This window comes from Gigantopelta aegis, chromosome 9 (assembly GCF_016097555.1).
Source record: "Gigantopelta aegis isolate Gae_Host chromosome 9, Gae_host_genome, whole genome shotgun sequence".
Classification (NCBI taxonomy): Eukaryota; Metazoa; Mollusca; class Gastropoda; order Neomphalida; family Peltospiridae; genus Gigantopelta; species Gigantopelta aegis.
In genome coordinates this window covers 42,887,702-42,901,947 of record NC_054707.1, presented here as the reverse complement: position 1 = coordinate 42,901,947, position 14,246 = coordinate 42,887,702, and the positions used below count along the sequence as shown (strand labels likewise).

The window sequence follows — 14,246 nt, the reverse complement described above, 5'->3', positions numbered from 1 at the left end:
CTCATTAAATAATTTTGTAAACAAATCAACAAGATAAATGGCATCTAACAGTCACTCATAGTATTTTCTACTAAATGAAATTTTGATGATGTAGTCATTTATTCTTTTGAAAATGTTAAGTTATAACAAACATTACATTAAAAAGAATGAAAAATTGCTGCAGCACATCTATACATGTAGAATAAAAAATAGAAAGTTTGTTTTGTTTTTAAACAACACCACTAGAGCACACTGATTTATTAATCATTGGCTATTGGATGTCAAACATTTGATAATTCTGACATATACACATGTAGTCTAGAATAAGGTAGCCCTTTCCCCATGGCTAGAGTTGTTAGTGAACCTTTCTTGATCTACAATATTTAATAACAGCAGACTGAGTAGGATGAACGTACGGATCATCTAAATACTGGAAGGCTTCCCTCATCGCCACAGCACCCATGAAGAGGAAGAAGACAAGACGACCCAGACAGAGACTGTGCTCGGGAGGAATCCACAAGACAAACTTCAGGTAGAATGTGTTCATCTCCGCCAACAGAAACTGAAATAAAACATGTGATTATTGTTTGAGTGTGTTAATAAAACACAGGACAACAAAACTAGAATATCAAGATGATTATTGTTTCAGTGTGTTGATAAAACACAGGACAACATAACTAAAAAATTAATGAAGGTGATAATTGTTTCAGTGCATTGATGAAAAATAACTAGAATATCAAGGTGATTGTTGTTTCAGTGTGTTGATAAAACACAGGACATCAAGGTGACAATTGTTTCAGTGTGATTGTTGTTCCATTGTGTTGATAAAACACAGGACAACATAACTGATCAAGGTGTTGTTTCCATGTGATTGTTGATAAAACACAGGACTAGAGTACAAGGTGATAACAGTGTATTGTTGTTTCAGTGTGTTGATAAAACACAGGACATCAAGGTGACAATTGTTTCAGTGTGATTGTTGTTCCATTGTGTTGATAAAACACAGGACAACATAACTAGAGTATCAAGGTGATAATTGTTTCAGTGTGATTGTTGTTTCATTGTGTTGATAAAACACAGGACAACGTAACTAGAGTATCAAGGTGATTATCAGTCAGTCTTTCAATAAATTGTGTTCCTCTTTGTCAGCAAAACCTCAAAATTGCTATAGGTAACAAAGTCCTAAGTTTGAGCAAATATATACTACCAAGTATAATGGACTTTTTGTATAAACAAGATTTAAGTAGGACTAACAAAATGTGTCAGAATACACAGAGTTCCAGATTAGACAGATGTCACGGAATGGGATTCTGTGATCATGCCATTGTACACTGAAATCTGGATCACACATAATGGTTTGGACAGTTAAAGTTTTTTTGTTTAACAATACCACTAGAGCACATTGATTAATTAATCATCGGCTACTGGTTGTCAAAAATTTGGTAATTCTGACACTTAGTCATTAGGAGAAACCAGCTACATTTTCCTAATGCTGCAAGGGATCTTTTATATGCACTTTCCCACAGACAGGAAAGCACATACCACTGTCTTTGACCAGCTGTGGTGCACTGGTTGGAACGAGAGAAAAATGGTTTGGACAGAGTGTATTATACAGGAGCCTAGCTTTCATATATGCAGGTACACAGCTGCGTACCACCTGAGATTACAAATATTTTTTAATTATTAAAATATATGATGTAAATGTGTGTATGCTCTATGCCAATAGCGTTTTATTCCATCGCCGAAAAAGTCTGCATACCACCTGAATATCCCAAGATAGGCCCCTGCTGTATATTATGTTACTAATCAAGGTTTATGTGACTGCAATATTTTTATTTCAGTTCAAAAATACTTTATTACTGTCTAAAATAAGTGATACTATATTGGACAACAGGCTAAAGCCTTTTATTATTATTTCATATACAATGAAACTCCTCTAAACCAGACACCCTAGGTACAAAGAAAAAGTCCAGTTTAAATGTGTAAGTTTCTGCTTATTTTTATAAAAAGGAACAATGATGGGAATTTGAGGGAATTCTGGTTTACAGAGGGTCTGCTTTTGAGAGGTTTCACTGTATAAAATGTACGTATAAAACTCATTATACAATTTTATTGAGGGCCATGAACTCACGGTTCCACATGGCACGGACTGCCACATAAAACACACATGCATATGTTTAACTTACAATAGCTATGATGAGCACCATAGACAGCCATCGTTTGAGACTGGATGTTGGCCTCCAATCAAAGTCTGTCCAACTGTACGGAGTGAATTGAGCTGCCAAACGCTTGAACATCCCACTGGAAACATTCAAATAGTACCATAATACATTTTGGGGGCAATAGACTATTTAAAAAACAAAAAAACATAACATACAATGTACTCACGATAAAAAGTCCCTGTGCACCAAACAAAATAGTCTCAAAAGGGTTGGAAATTTTACAAAAAGTATGACACAACATAATTGTATAAATTGTCTCATAACGTTTACGAATGACTTAAAAATAATATCTTGAAATAACAAAAACCCAACAAAACCCACCAACTAGAATTCCAATAGTAATACAGTCTTTAAACTACCAAGCATTGGTATCCCATCAATTCATTAGAGTGCTTGGATCAGAGAATAGAACCCCTTTCACAGACCCATTGGGTTCTTTCTCATGATCTGTCCATCACACACAATTATGTTATAATTTTCATTACACTCTTAGTTTAGAGCTGAATTGTTATTGGTAATCTTCTATAGTCATGTTACCTTTACTTCAAGGGCAAACATTGATTTGTACAATTTAAGGGTTTCACACAATTTGGAAATGAAATTTGTTGCTTTTTACCAATAACCTTTTGAAGTAACGTCTGTCAGTGCCTATGTAAATTTACTATAATTAAATATTTTATTTAATACATCAGTTCAGTGAAAACTACAGGCATAAGGCAAATAGGTGTGGGGTGAGGAGGGGGAAGACTTGTAAACTACAGGCATACGGCAAATAGGTGTGGGGTGGGGAGGTGAAAGACTTGTAAACTGATGACAAATTAACTAACCTGTAGGTTGGAATGTTCCACATTCCACGCCAGTGGTACGGTTTCATTGACAAATAGTGCAGGGTTTTCATTCCGAGATATATTCCAAGACCATTACATATAAGGGCATCCATTATCCACTAAAAAGAAAAAGAAAATAATGTGCAATAAAAATTATAAAAATTACATTGTATTATTGACAAATCAGACAGTTACATTATGACCACTGGATAATCATCATGCAACAGATTAAAAGTCAGATGACAATACTGCCGGACATATTTAGCTAAAGGGATTGGTAGTACGAAAGAACTCCACATATAAATACATTACTTCAAGATATATTAATATTGTTTCCAACATTTCCTATAGTTTGCATGTAAATTGTAATATATAATGATTCATAAATTAATCATATGATACTAATAATGAGAAGACCTTCAGTAGCATATTTGTTTTAAAAGTCCTAGCCTTAACAAAAAATAAAAAGATATTAATTTTCCTTAATTTGTGCCCAAAACACCTTAAAATTACCTTTAGAGGCATTAACAAACCATGCCACAAAACAAACAGAGGTTTTGGGCCAACATCTATTTCAAAGAGATTTTCTCCTTTTTTTTTCAATTCTTTGCTTTGAAAGAATCAGATACACTAAATCCGGAAATTAATGTGACATTATATTTTGCCCAAACTGTGTGTTTTCAGTAATCTGTCTGGTAACTGCAACTTTAAAAGATCACATTGCAAGCAAAAAATTAGGAGTCGGTTTTCACTAAATTAACTTTAGTTTTATCTTACATAAACTACACAAAAGTTGGCAAATGTTATGACGGTCAAACCAGTGGAAGTTGGCCAATGTTTGTTAGTTTGTAGTAAATTTCTCTACCTCTTACACAGAGCACCACATAATATTTTTTAAAATTACTGTACCATTATTTCAGTTGCATTTTTTGCCTTAATAACTTGCATTAATTTAATGCTAAACATTATTAGCCTATAAAATTTTGAAGACACATTTTAAAAAAATAATTAAGAACCCCTTTAAGACGTTGCTGGTGACGTCCACTGTGTGTTGTGTTCGTCTTGTTATCTTATACTCACCTTTTTTAATATACCCAATTATCCTATGTGTATTTTTGTGATGGGGCATCATTAAATAGTCATTCATTCAGTCAGTCAGTCAGTCAGTCAGTCAGTCTTGTGAAATATACTCACATGATCCCACCAGCACTCTCCAAAGTTAGGCAGCTGGTGCTCCAGAGTGTACTCGAGAAGTTCAAACATCAGGCTGAACACTGTGCACAGCCACCAGTCACGAAGAATAAGAGTCTGCAGGGAGAAAAAAAACATTAAATATTAGAATTATCATAGCTCATCAAGACAATATATATATATGTTTTTTCTTTTCTTTTCAAGATACTTCTGCCTTCTTTTTTCTTTTTCTGCTGCCTTTTGTTCTTCAGATCTGTTGACCCTCCATGTAGCCTTTTGCATTTTCCATTGTTCTTTTTTTGTCTCCTTTTCTTTTCTGGTTTTTGGTGCAACATATGAGCTAACACTCTTTCCCACAGCCTTCTGTTCAGCCCTCCACTTTCTCACACGCTCATTTGTCACTTTCTGGTACTGCCCTTTCTTTTCTGGTGTCAGGTTGGCCAAGAATAGCTTTACACGATTGTTTTCGTACTCCAAGTGGTTTCGGTATCTTTCCGGGTCTGCCTTTATTCTCTTCCGATAATCACTTGAAGACTCTGCACTACTTTTCTTTTTCTGTGCTGACGTGATACCATTTTCTGCATGTTGAACAGTTTCAGTTTTCTTCACTGCAATTCTGACACTTCGACGTGAAGTTTGACCTTGCTCAAGTACTTGCTCCAAAGGTTCATCCTCACCCATCTCAAATCCTGCAAAAATAACCAAATAGGAAAATAAAGCAAACATGGAACACAAAAACTAAGACTACGTAGATCTTTTATAGATGTGGACTATGTATATAGGATTAACAAACTTGAAGAAATGTAACAATAGCAAACATGATGGCATTCTTACAACTGTACCTAGTGTCGGACAAAATGACCGCTTATAATAAATGTGTGAGATTACCAAAGCATGGCAATTGATCCATAGCCTCAACTGGCTTACGTGAAGGTATCTGTGTACATACCGTTAGATTTAGTTTAAAACCCATTTTGCCTCTCACAAGAGCATGTACCATGTATTACGAACATGCACCGCGGTACACAAGATCTTGTGCCACTGTTGCTGGAAAATTGTGTTCTCGTTACTAGGAATAGCATTTTACAGAATTTCTAATTTCCAACAAATAGAAACTGATGTTAAAGGGACATTTCCGAGTTTGCTACATTGTAAGATGTTTTCAACTAATAAAATATTTCTACGATTAAACTTACAAAATAAATATATTTTCTTGTTTAGAATATCAATGTCTGTATATTTAATGTTTCTGGTCGTAAATTGAAACTGGTTAAACAAATTTTTTAAATATACAATAATTCTTCCCCAAAGGTATTTTGACAGGTCGATTTTCATGGGTCGGTCGGGTTAGACAAGCCTAATTTTCTTAGTCTTTTGAAAAAAAAATTAAATCTAATATCAGAATGTCTTACTATCAGTAGAATTCATAGACCACAACAAGTATTCGAAAAAAGTGTCCAGTGTAACTAACAACACTATACAAATTCCTAAATAATTAAGTGTGAGAAAAACAAACTATTGACATCACATTATGCAAGTACAAACATCTAAAATTAAAATACAAGAGTAATATTTACAGGAATAAAAACTGCAATTACTTAAAACTACATGTTAATGATGTAAGATACATAGGACTTGAACCAACTCTGCAGCAATGTGTCTTCTGTAACTAACATCATCAATAACTAAATATTCAGTTTGCATTACCATAAAATTTATATAACAATATTAAAAATTCCTAATTAAAACAAAAATATGGAATATTATTGTGTTCATAAAATAATTAATAGTAGACCAATAAATTTAGTGTCCATTTCTCAGCATTAGTTTTGTAAGTTACACTGGACAACAAAACATCTAAAATCAACTTTGCTTTCATAGTCTTCTGTAACTAACATCATCAATAACTAAATATTCAGTTTGCATTACCATAAAATTTATATAACAATATTAAAAATTCCTAATTAAAACAAAAATATGGAATATTATTGTGTTCATAAAATAATTAATAGCAGACCAATAAATTTAGTGTCCATTTCTCAACATTAGTTTTGTAAGTTACACTGGACAACAAAACATCTAAAATCAATTTTGCTTTCATAGTCTTATGTAACTAACATCATCAAACACAAATTAATTCAACTTCAATACTGTTGGGGGTTTCTTGAAAATATCAAATATATACATCAGAAATAACCTAGATTGTTACTTAATTTTATCAATTTAACAATAAAAAACATTAAGAGTAGACCGTTAAAATTACTATGGCGATGGCGTTCGTTTCAGTTGACACAAAAATCATTAAAATGGCGGGAGAAATATGCCGGTATTACATTTTTTACTTTTGTCATTATTTTACGACCGTTTCGCTAGTAACACGACTTTAATCTGTTGCTAAAAAAGAGCCTGCAAAACATCGCTTAACTTATTCATTTCAACTCGCTGTAAATTTTGACAGAGAAAGGAAAACTTATTCGTTCGTTGCAAAAGACCACAAAAAGGCGCCAAAAATATTGTCCGTGAAACGAACATCAGCTGGCATAGAAATATAAATATAATCGCCGGTTTCACTTAGCTTTCATACTTTGTATTAATTAGCTTTTGATTTTATTACATTAAAAAAAAAAAATCTCGAAAAAGCGATGCACCAGCGCTTAACAATCTAGTTTTAAATAATGTTCGTTTCACAGAGACACGTGTGCAAATGAAAATCTCCCCTGAGCAGTCCACCAAAAATGAGCTAAAAATGCTAAATTGTAATGTATCATATTATAACTTTAACTAAAAACATATCAGAAATAAAAAGAGTGTATTTTGCTTACCTGATTTTGTCAATTATCGAATCCAGTTGCACACAAATCATAAAAAAATAACAATTAGTCGAAGTTCAAATCAAGTTGCGTTTCAAGCGGATGTCGGACAATAAATGACTTCCAGGTCACAATTATAGGTTGCACTATACCAATTAATTTCCGGCTGGGTCGAAGTTCGAGGTGCAGCGAACTTTTGATAGAGAAGTTAACACCACAAGTCCTGTGATTGGTTATAAATGTGAGTGTGTTGGTTGTAAAAAAAATTAGTTTCATCTGGGCTAAAAATGTATGCAATTTTATTTGATGTAGTACCACCGTGTCAAGTAGCCTTGTGCTTGGAACATGTATGGGGTACCTGTAAAAAAAAGTACTAAAATTTTGTGCGAAACTAGGGGTGTTGCAGAAACATCTGGTTATACCGAAAATGAGCCATGAAAGGTACCATTTTCTGCAGTTAATACTTTGAGGTAGGGGTTGTAGTACTGATATTTATGGGTCACAGTTTGGTTGATATATTGCATATAGTGTTTTTAAACACAAACGTTAACATGGTCGCCTATGGGATTTGAATTGGTATAGTCTAACCTATAGCCTCTATACTTTGTTGAAAACAGTGAAAGGTCATTTCGTCACTTCCTGTGGAAATTTCCAGTCTATATACCCCATTGACAAGTCGGTAAAGATTGTTGACCACGTGGGGTGAGCGGGAAAATGTTCGTTTCACATGGACGCAAAAATTTAAAATTAAACTTTGTTTAATTCTGCTAGAAATATAGCTTGTCATTCTTATTAGGTTTTGCCATTTTATTAAAACTTTGTTTGAATGTAAATTGTAGAAATAAAAGCTGTGTAGAAGTAAACAAACAAAGAAACGACTATGAGGTACAAAGGTCGTGCTCATGTTGGACAACAATGGTAACGAACAACAATGATTTTTAACTAATTCACTGTATAAACGTGATAGCATAAAAAAGAACAACACAATTAATTACTGGCTCTTTCTTTATTAAACTAGAAGCAAACATTTTATTTTGATCATTGTTTTCACTTGTTTTTGTGCTACACGCCAATTAAGTTGACCCATCGTTCGTGGGTCACTGTAATTTAATCACATATATCATAATGTCAACATGCTATTTACTTTAAACTTCAAAATCACGTATTTTTTAAGGATTACGGAGTTGAATGCACACACCCTTGCATTTTCCTTCTTTGGCCCAATAGCGTGCCACTCCACATATGCATCTCAAAATTTCGAAAACAAGCCTACATGTAGTTTTGCTTTACCCTTTTCTTTTTTTTTCTTCTTTTTTTTAATATTTAATTTATGACATCATTTACATGGTCAAAATGGGTTACATAAAACTGAAATGAGTTACCTCAACTTGGTTTTGTATAACCCACTAAAATGGTTTAGGCAAATTTTTGCATTCTCAGAGGCTTGAGATAAAAGACAATGGCAAGCATCAAAGATAACACTAGATAACAATGATTTATTAATCGAGGCATCAAATAAAGTCATGAACGGTTGTTCAAGTTAACAGTAAAAATAAGAAGGAAGGAAATGTTTTATTTAATGACGCACTCAACACATTTTATTTACAGCTATATGGCATCGGACATATGGTTAAGGACCACACAGATATTGAGAGAGGAAACCCGCTGTCGCCACTTCATGGACTATTCTTTGCGATTAGCAGCAAGGGATCTCTTATATGCACCATCCCACAGAAAGGGTAGTACATACCACGGCCTTTGATACACCAGTCATGGTGCACTGGCTGGAACGAGAAATAGGCCAATGGGCCCACCAATGGGGATTGATCCCACACTGACCGCGCATCATGCAAACGCTGTACCATTGAGCTACATGTACATCCCGCCCACAGTAAAAATAACAGCAGATGTAAACATAATACATGTAAATGTTTAAACAATATTTATTGCAGTTATACAAAAGTAAACACTTTGAGGATTGGCCAACAGGCTATACAGCCTATATTAAGACCTAGCGCTAAATTTTACAATACAAATATTTTACAAACAATATGCATGCAGGCCTCTGAAAATTGTAAAAGCGACAGTTTTGTTTGTGCATCGCTAACATAAGTATAGCTTGTGTAACCTATTTTTCATTCATGCTTTGAATTTATATCATTTACTTGATCATGATGGGATACGTAAAACATTAAATGGGTTACCTGAATTTATTTTTGTATAACCCATAAATGGCTTATACAAATTTTCAATTCTAAGAGGCTTGAATATGAACAAGTCATGATAATTAACTCTTGCTTGCCCAATAAACACAGGGGCTGAATAAACATAAGGTCTGGAAAATTTTCTAAAATCAATTAAAAGTAGGGTGTGGAATTAACATTGGGTGACACTGTGTGGAAATAAAAAACAAAAACAAAAAAAACAAAACAAGAGTAGATCGAGTGCGGAATTAGCACAGGGTCTTGAAATTTAGCTAAATTGTAAATATTGACTAGTAATGAAAACAGAATACAACAGTAGTAAGATCTTGAAAGTATGCATATGTACTTTTTTGTAAATAGTTTCAGTTTGGTTTGACGTAAAAATAAAAATAAAAGTGTTTGTAAAAATAAAAATAAAAGTGTTTTGGAAATAACAAAAGTACATGTATACTATTGTGGTGTGTAATTTAGAAAACAAGTGGCTCAGAAGTAAATAACTTGTAGTAAATTCCATAGTATGAAAAAATGTGTTCCCCGTGGGACACACTATAAACATAATTATGTTTCTATTATCTATCTATTACAACTATGTTACTGTCACACATAATTCATTAAAACTGTAGGTGTGATTGTATGTTTAAATGAAATTATTAGAATTAATGTGAGGTGAGATTGCAGCTTTACAAAACAATCTAAAAGTTCCATGCAAGAAAACCAAAACAATCAGGGTGGATGACAGCTCGCTAGATTCATCTCCTATATTTAACACATGGTCAATTTCATCAACTTAATTTTCACTTGTATCATTCTTTAGTTTTAAAGCATAGGTGGGGACATTTATGATGCCAGGGGCTAGCATGCATAAATCTCAGCTGAAGATACACAAACAACTGTGGTCATCGGCCATGCCTGCTGTTAGCGGAACGTGCCTCAACTGGAAAGTGGTTATGGGACATAACTCTGCCTAATTTTTCTCGTTAATTTCTAATAGAGGCTATATGTAAGCATTTGATAAATTAAGAATTGTAATAAGCGTTGGGTGCTGAATTAGTGTAGGGGCTTACATGTTTTTTCAGATGTAATTAAACGTAGGGTGCTGAATAAGTGTAGATACAGACATTTTTTTTACAAATTTAATAAACGTAGGTGTACGTTTATTTGGCACTCGAGAGTAACTTGTTCCAAATATATTAACAAAGAAAGAAAAGAAAAAGAAAACATTTTTTGAAACTTTGAACTCTGAACCAGTGACATCAGGCTTTGGGATTAAAAATTTCATGGGAAACACTTTTATCAATTCTCTGCCCTGTAATTATATGTATCTGGACCCATTGGAAACTGTTCTCTGGTAATCATGGTAACAGTGGATTATGCTACATGATAATGTTTATGTCCTGAGTGAAATAGTTTTCAATTGTCACAAGCTTTTGCGACATAAACATGATACGAAATGGAAACAAGTTTAATATCCTATTTATTTCACATAATAAACTTTAATTTATATCACTGATCTCATTTGGTTGATGATCCAAGGTTGTAGTGCACTAATTGATGACTTTATTGTATGGTGTCGAAGTGTTACATCCCACTAGATGTCACGTGACTATAGAAATAACCGACTTTTCTTCCATCTCAATAGTAATCAAGGTCACTTTTATTTATAATCCTTGGTAGACCTGGGATTGCAAACAGATTTGTAAACTCACCCGTGGGAATATGCCTTTAAGATTTGGAATCATCAAATTTACCATTAGTCTGTCATGTTGTGTAAACCTGAATTACATTTTCAAATTGTAGGAAGAGGCCTTGATATAGGCATCTTGGCTGTTGGCCAATCCCCAACCAGCATTATAACTGGGAATAAATATTGTTTAAACCACGTTCTGGTGGGACGTAACACTTTGATATATACCATAATAATTTTAACCATATGGGTAATAATTTTGGTTCTGTGATTTTGCTGACATGCTACTGGAAATGATTGCTTCTGTGAAAATGTCAGGCCTGTGATGTGCTATTCAGTATATTGCTACCTGAAGTGGGAGTAATTCATTTGAATTTTAACCAGATGGCAAAAACTTAACACTGGGCATTAACTGTATGTATTTTGGCAATATTATTTAATTATTTCCTATACATCCATTTGCAAGAGTGAGAGCTAAGATTGTAATATGTCATCTTAGAGATTAATTTGAAAACACCCAATTGGTTGCTGCATATTACATCAAACTATCTAATGAAATTAACACTACAGATAATAATAATAAACTTGTACTTACCTTTAACCACCATCCAAAGAAATGTGTTGGAACAAAACCATCAAATTTTTCCTAAAATGATAAAATATTTAATACATTAAATATCTAACGACAATTTTTTTTCGTGGTTTGAAAAATGCTTGATAAACTGTAATGGATAAACAGTTCAACATTATGGTTCATTTTTGACAACCAGTTTTATCTCGCAAATTTGAATTCCCCATCGTCAAAACACACAACACACACACACACACATTTTCTTGTAGCCATTCTTAAAGGGACACGCCCTAGTTGTTAACCATTATGCCGTTGTTACTATTAAACCCATTTTCTCACAAATAAAATTGCACTTTACTAACATTTTATTATTTAGAATATACATTTCCATTCACCTGAAGTGTTTTTTGGTAATCCTGGTAATCCTGGTGTTTGTAATACCACAAAATGCATTTTTCGTATTTCTTAAAAACGTTTGAGCGTTTGAGAAAAAAACGTTGAGCAGACAAGGTCTAATCTATTTTTAGAGGGGATCTTCCCGTTTCAACATCACAGCCGTTGGTATACCACGTGACCATTATCATTTTGGTTCGGTTTGTTTTCTCGTGCACGGTTCATGCAATCAACATCTGATTTGTTGTCGTTTGCTTGTCATTCATTTGTGAGGTTTTTCTTCACAGTTCGTGAACATTTTCATTAACAATAAAGTTCAGACAAGTAAGTATCTCAATACAAAACATTACCAACGCTTAAAACCAATAAGTCTTACGATATCTGAAGAGGACAGAACAGTTGGAACATGCCCAGGAGAGGTGAAAGGAACGCACCCCAAGTCTGTGTGCACTCTGGTAAATTTGTTGTGACATAGGCATTTCTGTGCTTCGAGCGACATCTACCGGTGACATCAGAATACTAACTTTCAAAATTATTTCAAGTAATTGGGTCACGGGGATTCCCATGGTATTTATCGATATAAAACCTGCCTTTTCACTCTATTTTATAAAAACGTGATCTAAGTGTGTTACAGTTTTGTAGATTAATTTTCGCGGGCTGAAACTAGGGCGTGCTACTTTAATGCAAGCTACAAAGTATAGTATATTTCTAATTAAGCAACAAGGGTTCCCCAACCCACAATACCTTCTCCAATATAAGTTTTGGAATTCTCACTTACTGTTTCATAAGAATCTTATAAAAAATATGTGAAACAAATTACCTAATCATTTTAACATGCAGCTACAGTATACTCATGACAATGAATTATATTTACAGGCCCTAATCTTGCTGGCAAAAATTAACTTTTTCTTCACCGAAAGATGGCTCAAGTCGCTGACTTAATTAGCAGTAGTGAGAAGTCGAAGTCACCATAATATGTTTTACCTAATCCGATTTCAAACACAAAATCATACTACAGTCGTCAAAACCCCCAATTATTTAGTGTCATATGTCGGTCCAAGTTTTTACTTTGGTGCCAGACTGTCCATTGAAACATATCTCGTCGTTTGCTCCAACCAGTCAGGCGTTGTTAATCCTCGGTCACATTAATTTCAGTAATGCCAGAACATACTAATTACATGTATTACTTTCATTTTCACAAAACAACACATTATCAACTATTTTAATATCATGTTTTAATGAAAGATACAATTTTTTTTATTTTATTATATTACCGGAAGTACATGTAGTGTTTTATATTAAAATATTATAATTAGAACCGAGTGTATAATTAAATTCAGAATTTTTTAGAATGAAAGTGGGACATGTACGAAATGTACCAATAAATGTTCACTTTTTCTATTTTCATCAAATTCTCATGTTCGTTATGGGAAGGGAAAAGTCAATTTTCCTACTTTTTCAATTCTAGATTAGGGTCTGTATTTATAAATGTAGTTTTTTTACTTACCTTTAAATTATGAAATGGATCTTCATGGTTAGAGTCATATATTAGGCAATTGCCTCCATAATTTTTTTCAGGCATAGCTTTTCCAAGATTTTCATCAAAGTATCTTAGTAATTGTCTGGCATCATCAACTCGCTGAAATGTGAAAATTATTTTTGATATTCCATACTTTAAGTAATAAAGATTTAATTCATTTAATCTAAGATTATCAGAATAATGTTTTCCAAGAAATTTTGCATGGCATTGTAAAATAAATAATTTTGCGGCATTTTATATTGTTTCTTTCGTTTGAGGAATGAATTAGAAAGTAATTATTTTCTCCTTGGTTGAAGTACAATAAAGAATGGAAATTTAGCATACGGCCAATAGAAGATGCTTTATATGTACTATATAAGGATGTCAAATGCATTTGTACCATCTCAGTTTGCAGTGCATGCGTTTCTCACTCATTAAAGTTTATATTCAATATTTAAAATTATATTTTTGTATTTATAGATTTTGGAGCTGGCAAGCCATGAGAGTATGCATGAGATGGGCAGTGATGATACTATTTGGAGGAATGCTATTTACATGGTTTTGTGTAACCCGAAAGTGTTCGTGGGGGTGAGGGCCCATTATAATGTGTCACAGGCCTGGTGTTTATGGACATGTCCAATTATTAATTTTCAGTGTATGATTTGTTTTTGTAATAAACTGTGACGTTGGGTTGTTGCACCACACAGTATGCCAATTAACTGTTGTTTTGTTTGACATGTGTATGTATGAAGGTGGTGAAGAAGAACACCATTTTCAGGGCACATACTTTTCATTAAAAAAAAAAAAAAAAATCAAACGAAACTAAACTAAATAATTTTTAAAAAA

The 14,246-nt window shown here is 33.4% G+C and overlaps 2 protein-coding genes and 1 long non-coding RNA gene across 3 annotated transcripts in view; 1 reads left to right on the top strand and 2 right to left on the bottom strand.

Moving 5' to 3' along the window:
* Positions 1-14,246, bottom strand: part of LOC121381286 (phosphatidylserine synthase 2-like) — a 50,910-nt gene that overhangs the window by 11,810 nt on the left and 24,854 nt on the right. The window contains exons 6-11 of the mRNA XM_041510534.1: positions 13,389-13,520; positions 11,513-11,563; positions 4,223-4,336; positions 3,029-3,147; positions 2,166-2,280; positions 396-541 (exon numbers count right to left, since the gene is read on the bottom strand). Coding sequence (XP_041366468.1) covers positions 396-541; positions 2,166-2,280; positions 3,029-3,147; positions 4,223-4,336; positions 11,513-11,563; positions 13,389-13,520 — 677 coding nt within the window. The remainder of the gene's footprint in view (positions 1-395; positions 542-2,165; positions 2,281-3,028; positions 3,148-4,222; positions 4,337-11,512; positions 11,564-13,388; positions 13,521-14,246) is intronic.
* LOC121381287 lies at positions 4,355-7,127 on the bottom strand. Its single transcript, XM_041510535.1, has 2 exons — positions 7,042-7,127; positions 4,355-4,908 (listed from the first exon to the last, which is right to left on the bottom strand). The coding sequence occupies exon 2, from the start codon at positions 4,898-4,900 to the stop codon at positions 4,373-4,375; it is 528 nt and encodes a 175-aa protein (XP_041366469.1). The 5' UTR covers positions 4,901-4,908; positions 7,042-7,127; the 3' UTR covers positions 4,355-4,372.
* On the top strand, positions 7,643-14,116 carry LOC121381290. Its single transcript, XR_005959066.1, has 2 exons — positions 7,643-7,947; positions 13,881-14,116. It is a non-coding gene; the product is annotated as an uncharacterized LOC121381290 (long non-coding RNA).